This window comes from Leptodactylus fuscus, chromosome 6, assembly GCF_031893055.1.
Source record: "Leptodactylus fuscus isolate aLepFus1 chromosome 6, aLepFus1.hap2, whole genome shotgun sequence".
NCBI lineage: Eukaryota > Metazoa > Chordata > Amphibia > Anura > Leptodactylidae > Leptodactylus > Leptodactylus fuscus.
Genome location: NC_134270.1, coordinates 170,060,920 through 170,076,170, shown reverse-complemented (window position 1 = coordinate 170,076,170; position 15,251 = coordinate 170,060,920). Strand labels below are relative to the sequence as shown.

Below are 15,251 nucleotides of genomic sequence, written 5' to 3'. Positions count from 1 at the left end.
CAGGAGGAATACAGACTCCTGTAGGACCCAGCAGCTCTTGCAAGATGCTTCTCCCGGCGGATCACGTGACCATCGGGTCAGAGGGCAGCTGAATTATGGCAGCGTCCATAGCTGTGTATACAGCACTCATTGAGCGCTGTATACACAGCAATCGAGAAGGCACGGGAGGTAATAAATCTGCCCTGTCTTCTCTCTGGGAGCTCCGGCTGACGTTACAGCCAGCTCCTAGTGAAAGCAGCTACACGATCTCCGTACAGCTGCTGTGTTCTGGTGGACGTACAGGTACGTCCTGTCAGAACTAGGCAACCACTTCCTGGAGGTATATAGTCTATGGGCGGTCCAGAAGTGGTTAAGAATCTGCTAAATCCTGAAATCTGTTCCCAGTCAATCCCTTGGCCATGTGGGCCATTTCATAGACCAGCCTGCTAGTCCATGTGAAGCTGTGTGTTTCTAAGCTTACTTTGATTGGCTATATTGTAACCTCTATGTTTACTTTGAATCTGATCTACTTGACCTGACCTCGGCCTGGTTACAGTTTTGACTCTGTGTTTGCCTGCCCTGACCATTGGCCTGTTTACTGTGAAAAACAAACTCAGCCTGCCCTAACCTCGGCTTGTCCACCAACCTGTTCTCTTCTGTGCCACTCCGATCACCTGGGTCATGTGCCACTAAACTACTCCTAGAGGTGGAAACCTAGTAGTCGCTTGCCGTGAAGACTGCAACCTCATATGGGACTTGGGCCCATTCATACGGAGTAAAGTGGCGCTGATTCTGGCACAATAACTCCCGGCAGAATCAGCACTGATAAAAAGACTCCCATTGAGGTCAATGGTTTCGGCGTGGAAGATGGAACCCATTGAACTCAATGGGAGTCTTTTTATCAGCGCTGATTCTGCCGGGAGTTATTGTGCCAGAATCAGCGCCACTTTACTCCATGTGAATGGACACTTAAAGGGTAAAATTTAGGGAGTCACTTAGACAAGTGTAGCTGTAAGGCAAACCAGTTTGGTGGCACTGTGTCTCCACAAATTCTGATAAAGTTGAAGAGATGGTCTACATTTGGTAGGTTCTAATCTAGACTAACTCAAGAACCAAAGTACAAGAGCTTTGATTCTCATAACAGGTTTTCGACTTGTCCATCAGGAAAAAGGAAGCCATTGACCCAGGAGTAAAAGAGAGATAGTAGGAGCAAGATCCATGAGCTTTAAGACAATGACATCCAGCCAAGGTAAAGCATCAAAGAACAACTTGGTGGGGACCTCAGCATAAGGTCAATGAGAGCACGTACAACCAGGTCAACATCTCAGCATAGTTGGGTAAACTGATAGATCCCGAAACCAACATCTAAATCCCATAAAACCCTATGAAAGGGAAGCAGTTTTGGAGTTTGGGGACAACAAACCTCCCCAAATCTTTGTGTCCTATCACCACTTTGCTGTTGGTTTCCTTTTTAGTCAAGAGCGGGGATTTCCATCACATGAATTGCTGCGGTAAAGTTGAAGTCAGTACGCCCTGCTTCGCTGCACGAACTCTTCACTTTCTAGCAGTGAAGTAAGGTCTAATGACCTTGGCTTGACTGGATGCCATGTGTCCCTCTGTAGACTCATCTCATTGAACACTCAGGTTTGGGACCCTAAATAGAAATACATTGGACACATGATGGGTCATTTAGCTGTTTAGTACCTGCATTACATAATGGCAAAACACATTATGGGTGAAATGTAAGGCAAGTAACATACAGTATTTTATTTCATAAGGCCCATTGGCTCTCGAGTGGATAAGCAATCTCTTAGTTTCAAAGCTAGCTGATCTGTAGAAGGAGAAGGTATGCTTAGTATGTGATAGTTACCACTCTAATGTCTAGGAGGACGTCTATGAGTCTACTTTGGCCTTAGCTATAGTCTCAATGGTCCTCTTCACTGAGAATGGGCATTCCCCCAGCCTTGGATGGTCTCACAGCCTCCTTCACAGTCGGCCAAACTATGCCTCACAGAAGCTGACTACTCTTAGTTTACTTTATTACACACACACCAATGTGACATTATCGACCCTGTCGCAGTGCTGAGGCTTGTGATTGAGCATCAGCAGTCCAATGACATCCCAGAAGAGTGTTGGATGCCAACAGGAGAGCCAAAAGCCTAAACGAGGTAACGGAAGGAGAGTATGAATATTTGTTTTCACATTTTTGTGTACAGACCCAAGTGTACAATAATGTCACGTTCACTTTGACATAACTTCAGCTGTGTTTTCCCTAGAGAGCTAGATATTGGACAGATAGGTTAGATTCATTAGAGTATTCTACACTATGTTCTATAGATAGGTTCCCAGGATCCCTAAGAGTATTCTACACTATGTTTTATAGATAGGTTCCTAGGAGTCCTAAGAGTATTCTACACTATGTTTTATAGATAGGTTCCTAGGAGCCCTAAGAGTATTCTACACTATGCTTTATAGATAGGTTCCTAGGAGCCCTAAGAGTATTCTACACTATGTTTTATAGATAGGTTCCTAGGAGCCCTAAGAGTATTCTACACTATGTTTTATAGATAGGTTCCTAGGAGCCCTAAGAGTGTTCTACACTATGTTTTATAGATAGGTTCCCAGGATCCCTAAGAGTATTCTACACTATGTATTATAGATAGGTTCCTAGGAGCCCTGACAGTATTCTACACTATGTTTTATAGATAGGTTCCTAGGAGCCCTAAGAGTATTCTACACTATGTTTTATAGATAGGTTCCTAGGAGCCCTAAGAGTATTCTACACTATGTTTTATAGATAGGTTCCTAGGAGCAGGGGTGAACCTGCTCCTTTCGCCGCCTGAGCGAAGTACAGAAAGCCGCCCCCCCCCCCCCGCCGGGAGGAGGGGGCGGAACGGGGGCGTGGCTTAGCGGAGGAGGCGTGGCGCCTCGAAAGGGGCAGGGCTTAGTGTTGTTCGCCAGCAGAGAGCAGGCCCGGAGACTGCCTGCGCTCTGCCTGAGCGTGAGGGGAGGCTGCTGGAGCGGCGCTGCTCCAGTGGCCTCCCTAAACCACCGCTCCGTGCTAAGCCAGTCCAGGACAACTTGTCCTGGACTGGCTTAGGTTAGCAAAAATGCCGCCCTCCCTGAGGCCCTGGCATAGTGCCGCCTGAAGCACTCGCTTCAGGTCGCCTCATGGGAGGTGCTGCACTGCCTAGGAGTCCTAAGAGTATTCTACACTATGTTTTATAGATAGGTTCCTAGGAGTCCTAAGAGTATTCTACACTATGTTTTATCGATAGGTTCCTAGGAGTCCTAAGAGTATTCTACATTATGTTTTATAGATAGGTTCCTAGAAGCCCTAAGAGTATTCTACACTATGTATTATAGATATGTTCCTAAGATCACCGAGCGTATTCTACACTATGTTCTATAGATAGGTTCCTAGTAGCCCTCAGAGATACTTCACATTGTAATCCTATCTGTGCTGATAATAAGAGGAACCAGGAGAGATCCCTAAAGAACAGGAAGTATCAGTTTATTATTAGATTTGGTGAGTGAGAACAAGAAGTATTAGCTCATTATTAGCATTTGTGACCACAGTGAACCAGATTGCAGGATTTCAGTGTTATTCTTGAAGAAATAATGACCTGAAAAATGATAAAAAACATACTTCACCAAAATCCTTAAGAAAATGCCATAAAAACATGCTATAAACAATAGGTCGTTATTTTTCTGATGACATTATTACCTTTCATTCTTTATACCGAAAAACGGAACCACTTTTTAAAATTTCCATCTCTGAGCCTAAGAAGCTGAGACACATGCAGACACGATGAGTCACTTTGGTAAACCAACGCCCTGCTTTGTGGAAGAAAAAAAGTCTTGTGCTGCAGCTCGCGCAGTTGTTCTTGTAGAATCCTCCTGAAATGATGGAAAGAACGGTTCTCCTGCTTCCCTTCATCCTGTCCAACCTGGTAACTCCAAGTAAGTAACTCTTAGATATAAAGATATAGAACGTCATATCTAAATTTTTCAAGAAATATGTTTTTGTTTTTTCAATTTCTAAAAAAATTCTAAAATTGTAATTAAAATTTAAAATCGAAATCAAATTTTATTACAGATGTAAAAAAAAAGTTCTATTTTTATCTTCCCATTCTGTAGATTTTGTTACGATTTGGTTATTTGTTTTTGACAAGTTCTGTTTCTAATTCTAATCGGAGAGAAAAGTTTAAAAAAAATTAACATTTTGGAATTTATTTTGGAAAATGACAATAAAAATAGTAATCGATCCTGGATTTCATTTGGTTCGGCGTCCTATCGCAACGCAAATTTTACGCGCGTTTCGAATAGCTGACACTTTCTTTCATCCTTGCAACTAGAAAGTTCCGCTTCTCGAAAAAATAAAAAAAAGTCCTTCATTCCATTGAGGTCTATGAGCTGGCAAAAATTCTCGGAAAATCTGACACACTCGGAGGTTCTCGAGTCTGCTGAGTCTCTCGCTAGTTGACTCTGAGTCGCCGCTCCTTATTCTTGTTAGTGTAGAGAGTGGATTAAATTTAGAAAACCTGGCAAGGAGCTGCAGGGAAGGAATGTCATCTCCGTCACAGCCAAGACCCTCTGCACAGTGGAAAGCTATGTCTTAAGGAGCACGTTTCTTTTGTTATGTGCATGTGCAGATGTAGCAAATGTAAACTTGACATAAAAAAAAAATGTCAAGTTAACGTTTGCTGTGTCAAGATAATGTTGCTACAGCTGTGTGCAATATACCTGAGTGCATTGTGTATATACCATATGAATATCCTAAACCTCACGTGACCACTGAGACCAAACAAGGACCCGGTGACGTATACGGGTGACAGCACCGATCCCTTTCCAGAGGCCGCTTAGGTCATGTGACGCTCAGGACTTCCAGCACAATGCAAAGGGGACCAGTGGTGGAAAATGGACTGGATAGGCTATTTTTTTCTATTACATCCCCCCTCCCCCCGTGACGTCTCTACGGATTGCGCCACCTACTGGACAACCCCTTTAACTACACTACTGCACAGAACTTTAACTTGACTTTCTCAATGGCTTTTGTCACGTTCTGTACCAAGATATCACACTACAGCAAGTGATGAGTTAAACTTTGTTACGAGTATAGCCGTCTCTAACTTGTATCTGATAACTTGTTGAAGCTTGATATTATGTCACAAAAGCTACTGAAAGTCATTGGTAAGGTTTATTACAACTTGTCATGTTAGGGATTGCTATATCTATACAGTACATGTGTATTATATAGCAGGACTGTATACTGTATGCAGTATAGCAGCACAATATATAGTGTTACTTTGTATGTGTGTGATCATTGGTAAAGAGTTGAGTGAAAGTGGTTAGAAACCGTTTACTTAATGTGTTAAAAGTCAAGTTAAACTTGGTCACCTCTATACATGAGGATATGTTGGTACATGTACCCCTGATAGAAGATGGGCCCCCTGCAAAGACCAAATATTTGCATTGCATAACCAGCCATTCATTTGAATGAGCACCATGTAATACCACATTCCTCCTCTAGTGGCCACTGTAAGACACATAATCGGATTACTGTCAGCTGCCAAATATGATCAAGTGATTGCCAGTAGAATTTGCCTAAACCGATATGGATGTCTCCAGCGCGCCCGCAGGGCTTGTCCCACACAGCTCCCGGAGCTAATAGGCCTAATTGTATAGTGATTGCTTGTCTGACATAAGCTAGACCCACATGACAGCCCCAGTGGGAGCGATAATTATAGCCATGAGGTTACCCAGCGATTCCAGAGAGAGAACAAGCTAAAAAATGACTCATCCATGCTCAATTCCTATTGTATAATATTTCAGTTACCACCACTAGGGGGCAGGTTAGGAGATAATTCTACACAAACTTGAATACTGTATGTTTTGTAATGTAATACCACACGTGGCCACATGGTGCGCTGTTACATATAACCATGAATGTAAAGAATGGCAAAATAGTTTAACCCTTTAATACGGCCACCAAGAAGTTGACCGAATACGATGAGTATTGGATACTAATGACCAATCCGCAGGATATCGGTATCAAATCAGTGGAGGTCCAACACCCAGAACCTGCATCGATCAGCTGATTCAGCTGCCAGAAGTAGTATAGGTCATTTAGATCTCTGGATTTCTACTGTAATAATTGTCCCCATTTTTATATTTCAGGCCTTTCGTTGTCATGCACCGAATGTTACGGGCCCGGAGCTAAACTCTGCCAAGGCGTCTCGGTCATTTGTCCTACTGATACCGATAGTTGTGTTCTAACCGTAGAGAGTGAAACCCAAGGTGAGCCATAAAACACGACTGTACCGTATTATTCAGGGCTGCCCCAAAAACATATTAACCCATGAGATTACTCAGCTCTATGACTCAGGGGCTACACAGTTACCTTGGGTCATGGGCTTGCATGTTCTTCCCATGTTCATCTATGAGCGTTGGCTATTCCAGTATGCCATACACATATGATGGGCTCAACATGGTCATCTCATGAGCCCCTGACCATGTGTCTATCAGGGCCGATGCGTATTATAGGGAGAGCTTGACATAAGAACCCCCAGCCCCGGGTTTATTTAATATGGACAAGGATCAAATTTGGGTCCATATGTTAAGCTCATTTGGTCAATGTCTATATGTATAGTCTACTGTGTATAATTTGGCTCAAAGCTAATACTGGGCATACAGTATAACTTTCGGGCCTCAAACACATTGGTTGCCCTGTGTATTTTGCTAGTCTACCACCAGTGGCCGCTGTTTCTCTCACTCTGAAATATTATGTTGCACTTCCACTCCTCACCACTGGAGGCGGCTTCTGTGTTTATCTTGGAATTACCTTTATCAAAGATGACCGGTCTGTGCCAATGTGAAGCCATCTTGTTTCCTGTTTGGGCCTATTTATACCCATGGGGCAGTTCAGCCATTGCTCGAGTATTGGGACTTGTTCCAGTCTCCTGCTCCTCAGAACTGTCTTTCCCAGACTGTCTCTACTCCATTACTGTATTACCCTTGCAATCTATGAGCCGTTCCTCGGACTACTGCTCTTTAATTCCTATCTGTTCTTGGCTTATTCCATCTGGCCACCGGATTCCATCCGTGTTTGCCAGTAGTCGGAATTTATTAAGACTGGGGATTTGTACGCCAGACTTGATCAATTCCCCGGCTGGTAGAAGAGGTGCTTGAATTATTAAGAGATTCCGGCCCCCTAATAATTCAGGGACTGGCGTAGACTTCCTATATAACTCACAGCTTATGGTAAATTTGTCCCTGGCCCAGACTAGTCTCATCTGTCCCCTGTTCCACGCCCTTTAGGGGCGACATTGAGCCTCAAATAGAGTCTGTGTACCAAAGACCTGACACATTTACACCCATCTATACCAAAAAAATTGGAATAGGTGGGTTCATAAATACCCCTCAAATTCACTGGTGCCCACAAGTATAATAATACATGAAGTATGTTTAGGGTCATGTTATTTAGTATTCAGCTAGTGGCCCTCTGTGGACTGTGGACTCCTCGGGGGCGTGGCTATAAGAGCTGTAAAAGCAGGAGTCAGAAGGTCTCCTTTGCTACATAAGGAGACATGGGTGACACATGGTAGGTCATGGTAGACCTGGTAACAATTCTGCATTGAGAACCTTCAGGTCATGGCCCTGGTATAGTGGGAGAAGTGTTGACCTCCTATGTCACATTTATTTCAGATGGAAAGGAGATCACATTGTCCAGACAGTATTGTGGGAAGAGGAGCATGTGCTTGTATAGCGGAATCCTGGCCACAAGCTATAGCGTGAGGAGAATCAGTAGCTCCTGCTGCTTTACAAGTAACTGTTCTCCTTCAGTTCCCAAGTGTAAGTATCTCTTAAAGGAACGGTGCACCTTGGATAACCTGCCCAGATCCATTGTTATTTCTGCAGTTCTTGAAAGGAAATCTTGAAGGAACCCAACAGTGGTTTTCCAGAGTTTGTCCCTGAAATGGAGCTCAATGGGTATGTGGCTATTGCCAATGTGGGTACACTGTCTACCAGTAAGTATTTGGACACCCATGCAAATGAAGATATGATGTAAATGATGTACGTCACGCCTTCCGCCATTGGCATTAGTCACATGCCAGATGCCACCAAGTGCTGAGTTGTCCGATTTCGAGAAAGGGGTAATTGTGGGGTACCACAGAAATGGTCGATCCTTAACCCCTTCCCGACATGCGCCGTAATAGTACGGCACATGTCGGGTCTGTAACTATGGCGACCGCCCGGGAGCCGGGCGGCCGCCATAGCCGCCGGGTGTCTACTGCTTTAAGCAGTAGACAACCGGCTCTAATGCCTCCGATCGGTCCCCGGACCGATCGGAGGCATTAACCCCTCCGGTGCCGCGGGCATAGGCGCCGGAGGCGCCATTTTCCCGGCGGCGCATGGGCGCCGCCATTTTGGCCGGGATCGCCGGCTCCTGGAGCATGCTCCAGGGCTGACGTCCCGTTGCCATGACAGCTGGGAGCCTTGTACAGGCTCCCAGGCTTGTCTGCAAATCCTCTCTTTTGCAGGCTGGTGTATGCAGCCTGCAAAAGAAAGGATGATTTTTTGCAATGCATTGCAATGCATTAGCATTGTAATGCATTGCATTAGTGATCAGACCCCCTGGGGTTCAACACCCCTAGGGGGTCTAAGAAATGCAAAAAAAAATAAATAAAAAAACAGTTAAAAAAAATATAAAAAAATATAAAAAGAATTAAAAGTTCAAATCACCCCCCTTTCCCTAGAACACATATAAAAGTAGTTAAAAACTGTGAAACACATACATGTTAGGTATCCCCACGTCCGAAATCGCCCGCTCTACAAATCTATAAAAATATTTTTCCTGTTCGGTAAACGCCGTAGCGGGAAAAATAATCGAAAGTGCCAAACTGCCGTTTTTTCACTGTTTTGATTCTGATAAAAATTTGAATAAAAAGTGATCAAAGCAATAACATTTCCTGAAAATGGTAGAACTAAAAAGTACACCCGGCCCCGCAAAAAAAGACGCCATATGCATCCCCGTACACTGACGTATAAAAAAGTTACGGCCGTCGGAATATGGCGACTTTTAGAAAAAAATTTTTTTAACACAGTTTTGGAATTTTTTTTAGGGGTCAAAATGTAAATAAAACCAAATAAATTTGGTATCCCTGGAACCGTACCGAAACTCAGAATACAGGGGACATGTCATTTTGGCTGCACAGTGAACGCCGTAAAACCAAAGCCCGTAAGAAAGTCGCAGAAATGCATTTTTTCTTTAAATCCACCCCATTCAGAATTTTTTCCCAGTACATTATATAGAATAATTAATGGTGGCATCATGAAGAAAAATTTGTCCTGCAAAAATTAAGACCTCATATGGCTCTGGGAGCGGAAAAATAAAAAAGTTATGGGGTTTAGAAGGAGGGGAGTCAAAAACGAAAAACGAAAATCAAAAAATGCCATCGGCGGGAAAGGGTTAAGGGACATAACAAACAAACTGAATTACCCAAAATCGACAGTGGCCTATGGGATTACGAAGTGGAAGGTGAACGGTGTTTGTCGGCAGACCCCGAAACTGGGAGATAGAGACCGACGAGTGCTGGCCAGAGAAACCGCACCCAACCGATGGCTCACATACACCAGGAGTGTCACCGGGCATCCGGGAGTATGGTGTCCATCAATACCATCCGTAAGGAAGCGTCTGCTGGGGTCTACAAACTATTGTATAGGAAGAAATGGTGTCTTTTTACTCTACCCCAGGGGTCCAATACTTATTGGCAGACAGTGTATTACTGAAAGTCGTGCGGGTCTTCTAGGGGTCAGGCTTAAAGGGGTTGTCTGGAATTAGTAAACAGGGCTCTTTTCTTCTTCTCAGGAAGTGATATTACATTTGTTGGTCACATGGTCATGCTACAGCTCAAACCCATTCATTTAAAGGATAAGGATTATAAAACATGGCTGCTTTCTTCAAGTGACATCATGTTTTTGGGTCACATGACAATACCATATATCTGTTCATGATATCACATGAGGTCATTTCCTGAGACGAAGGAGGAAGCCATGTTTTATAATCCTGATGATCCCTTTAACAACGATTCCTTCAAGTTTCCCGACCAGAGCGCCAACTGCTGGAAACTACGAAAAAGATTAGAAAAGTGTTGAGTTTTTCCATTTCGTTGGTATAAGAGCGAGGCTCAGGAGATGGCTTCAGAATCAGGCCCGGGAAAGTCCATGAGTGAGAGACTAAATCTTATATTCTTCTTAAGTACCAACAGAAAAGACTGACAAGAATGGCGTGCGCTGTAAATCCTGTGATGTAGATAAGGGGAAGCCGTGCGACTTCGAATCCCCCACTATAGATACTGTAGAATGTACAGGGGATGAGAAGATGTGTGTCTTCATGAGCAACTCGACCACAGCAGGTAAAGCAGAATATCATGATACTGACCGCAGCTGCTGCAGAACATCATAATACTGACCCATCCTAATACTGACCTCAGCTGCTGCAGAACATCATAATACACACCTCAGCTGCTGCAGAACATCATAGTACACACCTCAGCTGCTGCAGAACATCATAATACACACCTCAGCTGCTGCAGAACATCATAATACACATCTCAGCTGCTGCAGAACATCATAATACACACCTCAGCTGCTGCAGAACATCATAATACTGACCTCAGCTGCTGCAGAACATCATAATACACACCTCAGCTGCTGCAGAACCTCATAATACACACCTCAGCTGCTGCACAACTTCATAATACACACCTCAGCTGCTGCAGAACCTCATAATACTGACCTCAGCTGCTGCAGAACATCATAATACACACCTCAGCTGCTGCAGAACATCATAATACACACCTCACCTGCTGCAGAACATCATAATACTGACCTCAGCTGCTGCAGAACATCATAATACACACCTCAACTGCTGCAGAACATCATAATACACACCTCAGCTGCTGCAGAACATCATAATACACACCTCAGCTGCTGCAGAACATCATAATACACACCTCAGCTGCTGCAGAACATCATAACACACACCTCAGCTGCTGCAGAACATCCTAATACACACCTCAGCTGCTGCAGAACATCATAACACACACCTCAGCTGCTGCAGAACATCATAATACACACCTCAGCTGCTGCAGAACATCATAATACTGACCTCAGCTGCTGCAGAACATCATAATACACACCTCAGCTGCTGCAGAACATCATAGTACACACCTCAGCTGCTGCAGAACATCATAATACACACCTCAGCTGCTGCACAACTTCATAATACACACCTCAGCTGCTGCAGAACATCATAATACACACCTCAGCTGCTGCAGAACATCATAATACACACCTCAGCTGCTACAGAACATCATAACACACACCTCAGCTGCTGCAGAACATCATAATACACACCTCAGCTGCTGCAGAACATCATAGTACACACCTCAGCTGCTGCAGAACATCATAATACACACCTCAGCTGCTACAGAACATCATAACACACACCTCAGCTGCTGCAGAACATCATAATACACACCTCAGCTGCTGCAGAACATCATAATACACACCTCAGCTGCTGCACAACTTCATAATACACACCTCAGCTGCTGCAGAACATCATAATACACACCTCAGCTGCTGCAGAACATCATAATACACCTCAGCTGCTGCAGAACCTCATAATACACACCTCAGCTGCTGCAGAACATCATAATACACCTCAGCTGCTGCAGAACATCATAATACACACCTCAGCTGCTGCACAACTTCATAATACACACCTCAGCTGCTGCAGAACATCATAGTACACACCTCAGCTGCTGCAGAACATCCTAATACACACCTCAGCTGCTGCAGAACATCATAATACTGACCTCAGCTGCTGCAGAACATCATAATACTGACCTCAGCTGCTGCAGAACCTCATAATACACAGGCAGCAATATAATCCCTTGATAATGATGGGACACTCTGTAGTACATTGCACAGTGACTCAGCTTTCTATAACTCCTGACATCCCCTTTAAGGACCTGATCTGATCTTACAATAACATGGCAAAAACTTTTCATTTTATAGGACAATTAAGATTTGGAAACAGCGCAAGTGGCTGCGGCTCGGAAGGATTGTGCAAAACTGACAAGCCAGTGATTAAAGTTGGCGGGGCGATGAGTGAAATCACCTATACTTGCACCAGCGGGGCGGCTGCCTTCCCTCCGGTTCTGCCTGCCATGCTGCTGGCCGCACTTTATATCATGAAAGCCATTTCATAAACCCTCAGATATGTTGTATCTACAGCAAGTGCCAGTGGATAAGACCCTGCCCGGGTCATGTGATGGTCACACAGGTGCAGACAGAGCCCCGAAACCTACGCCATTACTATACAACACTGTCCGCCATGTGCGCCGAGCACCTGTGCCCCCATCACATGACCAGAGAGGATTGTATTACAAGGAAGGGCACAACAATGGTTTCCATTAAATGACAGCAAGCAGAGATCTTGAGAAATATAACATTTGTTTGACAAAACTGGTTGTCCGGGACTGTGATATTAATCGCTGTGACCTCTTTACTACTTACCAAGCACTGCGCCATACGTTGTATAGTGGCTGTGTGTGGTATTGCATCTCATCCCTATGCATTTGAATGGGACTGAGTCACTAGTCGGAGAAGAGGAAATGGAGTTAAATAGCATAGTCCCAGATACATCCTTTAAGTGTAAGACACAATTGTATCATATAACAGATACATAAAGCAAAGGTTCATGCATACTGCCGAGTTGGGGCTGAGTTTATCATGGAAGGCATCGGGATGACATCCAAGTGCACTCTGTGATGCGTTAACATCTATGGGGTTTCCAGATCCATTCCGACAACACAAAGGATTATTGTGTAGGTCTTCTGCTCCGTGTTATTGGATTGGATCTGGAAACCCCACGAGGAAGACATGAAAGTGTCCTGGAATACACTCGGATGTCATCCAACTCCATGTCAGCCCCAAATCAGATGTATAATCGTTCCTGTGCAAGGACTCTAACTCTTGGGCCCCATTGACTTATAACTGGCTCCATCGTAACTCTATTGACATTTCTGTTGCATACTACACTTTACTGATGGGAACATCAATGAACCCCCAGTGAAGCCCCTCGTCACAAAAGTCCATATAGCCATATATTATTAGGAGAGCAAGGAGGTGACCCAACAGGGGGCAAACCCCAATAAAACATCCTCCTTGGGTCAAAAGCTGAACTGTTCTTGCTTGTAAATCTTTTTGGCTTGTGTTGAGCAAACCTCGCGAGATTCATTTTGCCGACTATTGTTGGCTAGTCCGGCAGTTTCATTCCAAGACAAACCGATATTATTATACTTTGGGGGGTCTGAACAATTGGACTGATGATGTCATTGGGAAGAGGCCCAAAGAGGATACCAAGGGGCCATTGGATGCAGCAACGGAGCCCAAGAGAGATGACAATGTGAAGAGACCCCAGAATATAATAGTTATTTGTGGGTGGTGAATTCAAAAAGTTTGAAATTTTTGGAAAATTCTTACCAAGCCTAGCTCGATACAAACCACTGTGTCCATCCCTAGTCTTGACCGTATCATTTATCATTGTGTTGTCTGGATATAGAAGTATAGTATTTAGCGCAGTATTCCAGTATTTTTTGTTTATTTTTCACAGCTCAGGTAATAAAATAGATCTGAACAGTCTCCAAGAGGTCTAGTATCCCTTTGATAACCGAATCTGCTGGACCAAAACGATAGGAGGTGTTGTCATGGGTGGCTCACAACCTTAAAGGGAATGTGACACCAAAACCCAACCAATAGGTTAGGGTCACCTGAATCAAATATTGTCTTCTTGTGAGTCATTGCCTCATTGTCAATATGCAAATGAGCTCTTTGGAGCAACGAGGGCATTGCTGCTTACCTCTTTGGAGCAATGACAACACATATTGACAAAAACAGCAATTTTTTGGCCATGGAGGGAACGATTGACAAGGGGAAATACTATTTGATTCAGCTGACCCTAACCTATGTCCTGGGCTGGGTTCCGGTGACAGACTCCCTTAAAGGGGTTTTAGTAGACCGTTTTTTAGATTTTGGCTAGTCATGGCTTATGCTAATGTTCTGCCTATCTGTATGCTACAAAGGCTTTATCGTGTCTGGATTTAGTGTTACTGTATTATAACACCTGATGGTTGTTTTCTCCAGGATTCCATCTTTGGAACCTTAGACCTGACCACATGATCCTTCTCAGCCAATGAGCCGAGATCAAGTGATACCTGCTACATAGAAACCGGAAGGGCTGTGATCTCACCACCTGTTAGAACAAAGGTGTAGTCATAGGAGTTCTGAAATGACAACAATGTCAAAAATGTCACATGATTGGTCAGTGATCCGTAATTTAGGGCACGGAAGTTACCGGTCTGGTTTAGTGGGTGAAGCCGTACCCATTAACTTTATTAGGGGATCACACTGAGGTCCTTATCTTAGTAGCTCCAACTTACTGCCAGGTTCTCTTATCCAATAAATGTCTACACAATGTCAATGGTGTACCAGAAAGCAACCAATAAATGTTATAATGTGAATGTTCTCATCGTCTATGTTGTGTAATAAAATGGGTTTCCTCCTCTTAATTCTCTAACATTATTTGGGCTTCACAGCGACGATGGTTGGCTTATAAAGCGATGGAAAGACCCCTAGAGTGGGATAGCATCAGCAGTGCCTTTTTGAAATTTTCCAGTAGCTGCTGCATTTCCCCCCCTCGGCTTATACTCGGGTCAATACGTTTTCCCATTAGGGGCCTCTGCTTATATTCAGGCCGGCTTATATTCGAGTATATACAGTAGTTCTGAAAACATCTAATGTATTACTGCCAGAACTGGTCAAGGGTTGAGCAAAGCTGGTATAGCCCAGTTCACATCTGATGTTCTAGGACCCCACTGATCAGACACATGAGGTCACCAATTCTGCGGACAGATGACAAGTTATGGTAATCAGCAGTGGACATGTCCTATGTGGAAGTATCTGCAATCTGTACAGAAGATTAGGTACGGGCGTCAGTGGAGTGTTAGAGCCCCATGTAGGCAAATTTTGTGTCCTCTTCCCCTCCGACACATATAAATGTCTCTTTTCCTAAACCATATCATATACACAACTCAAGGCCTTGTTGAACCTAATTTATAAAGGGTCACAAGCAACTAGTTTGGCTATGCAAAAAATGTAGATACATATGAAACAACTCCCTCAGGGTAAGACCCCATGCTGCG

The 15,251-nt window shown here is 44.0% G+C and overlaps 1 protein-coding gene across 1 annotated transcript; it reads left to right on the top strand.

The window, feature by feature from the left end:
- Positions 1-3,840: 3,840 nt before the first annotated feature.
- LOC142209021 (phospholipase A2 inhibitor and Ly6/PLAUR domain-containing protein-like) lies at positions 3,841-14,575 on the top strand. The gene is made up of 5 exons (XM_075277956.1): positions 3,841-3,942; positions 6,160-6,279; positions 7,687-7,833; positions 10,242-10,397; positions 12,064-14,575. The coding sequence occupies exons 1-5, from the start codon at positions 3,885-3,887 to the stop codon at positions 12,255-12,257; spliced, it is 675 nt and encodes a 224-aa protein (XP_075134057.1). The 5' UTR covers positions 3,841-3,884; the 3' UTR covers positions 12,258-14,575.
- The last annotated feature ends 676 nt before the right edge of the window (positions 14,576-15,251 follow it).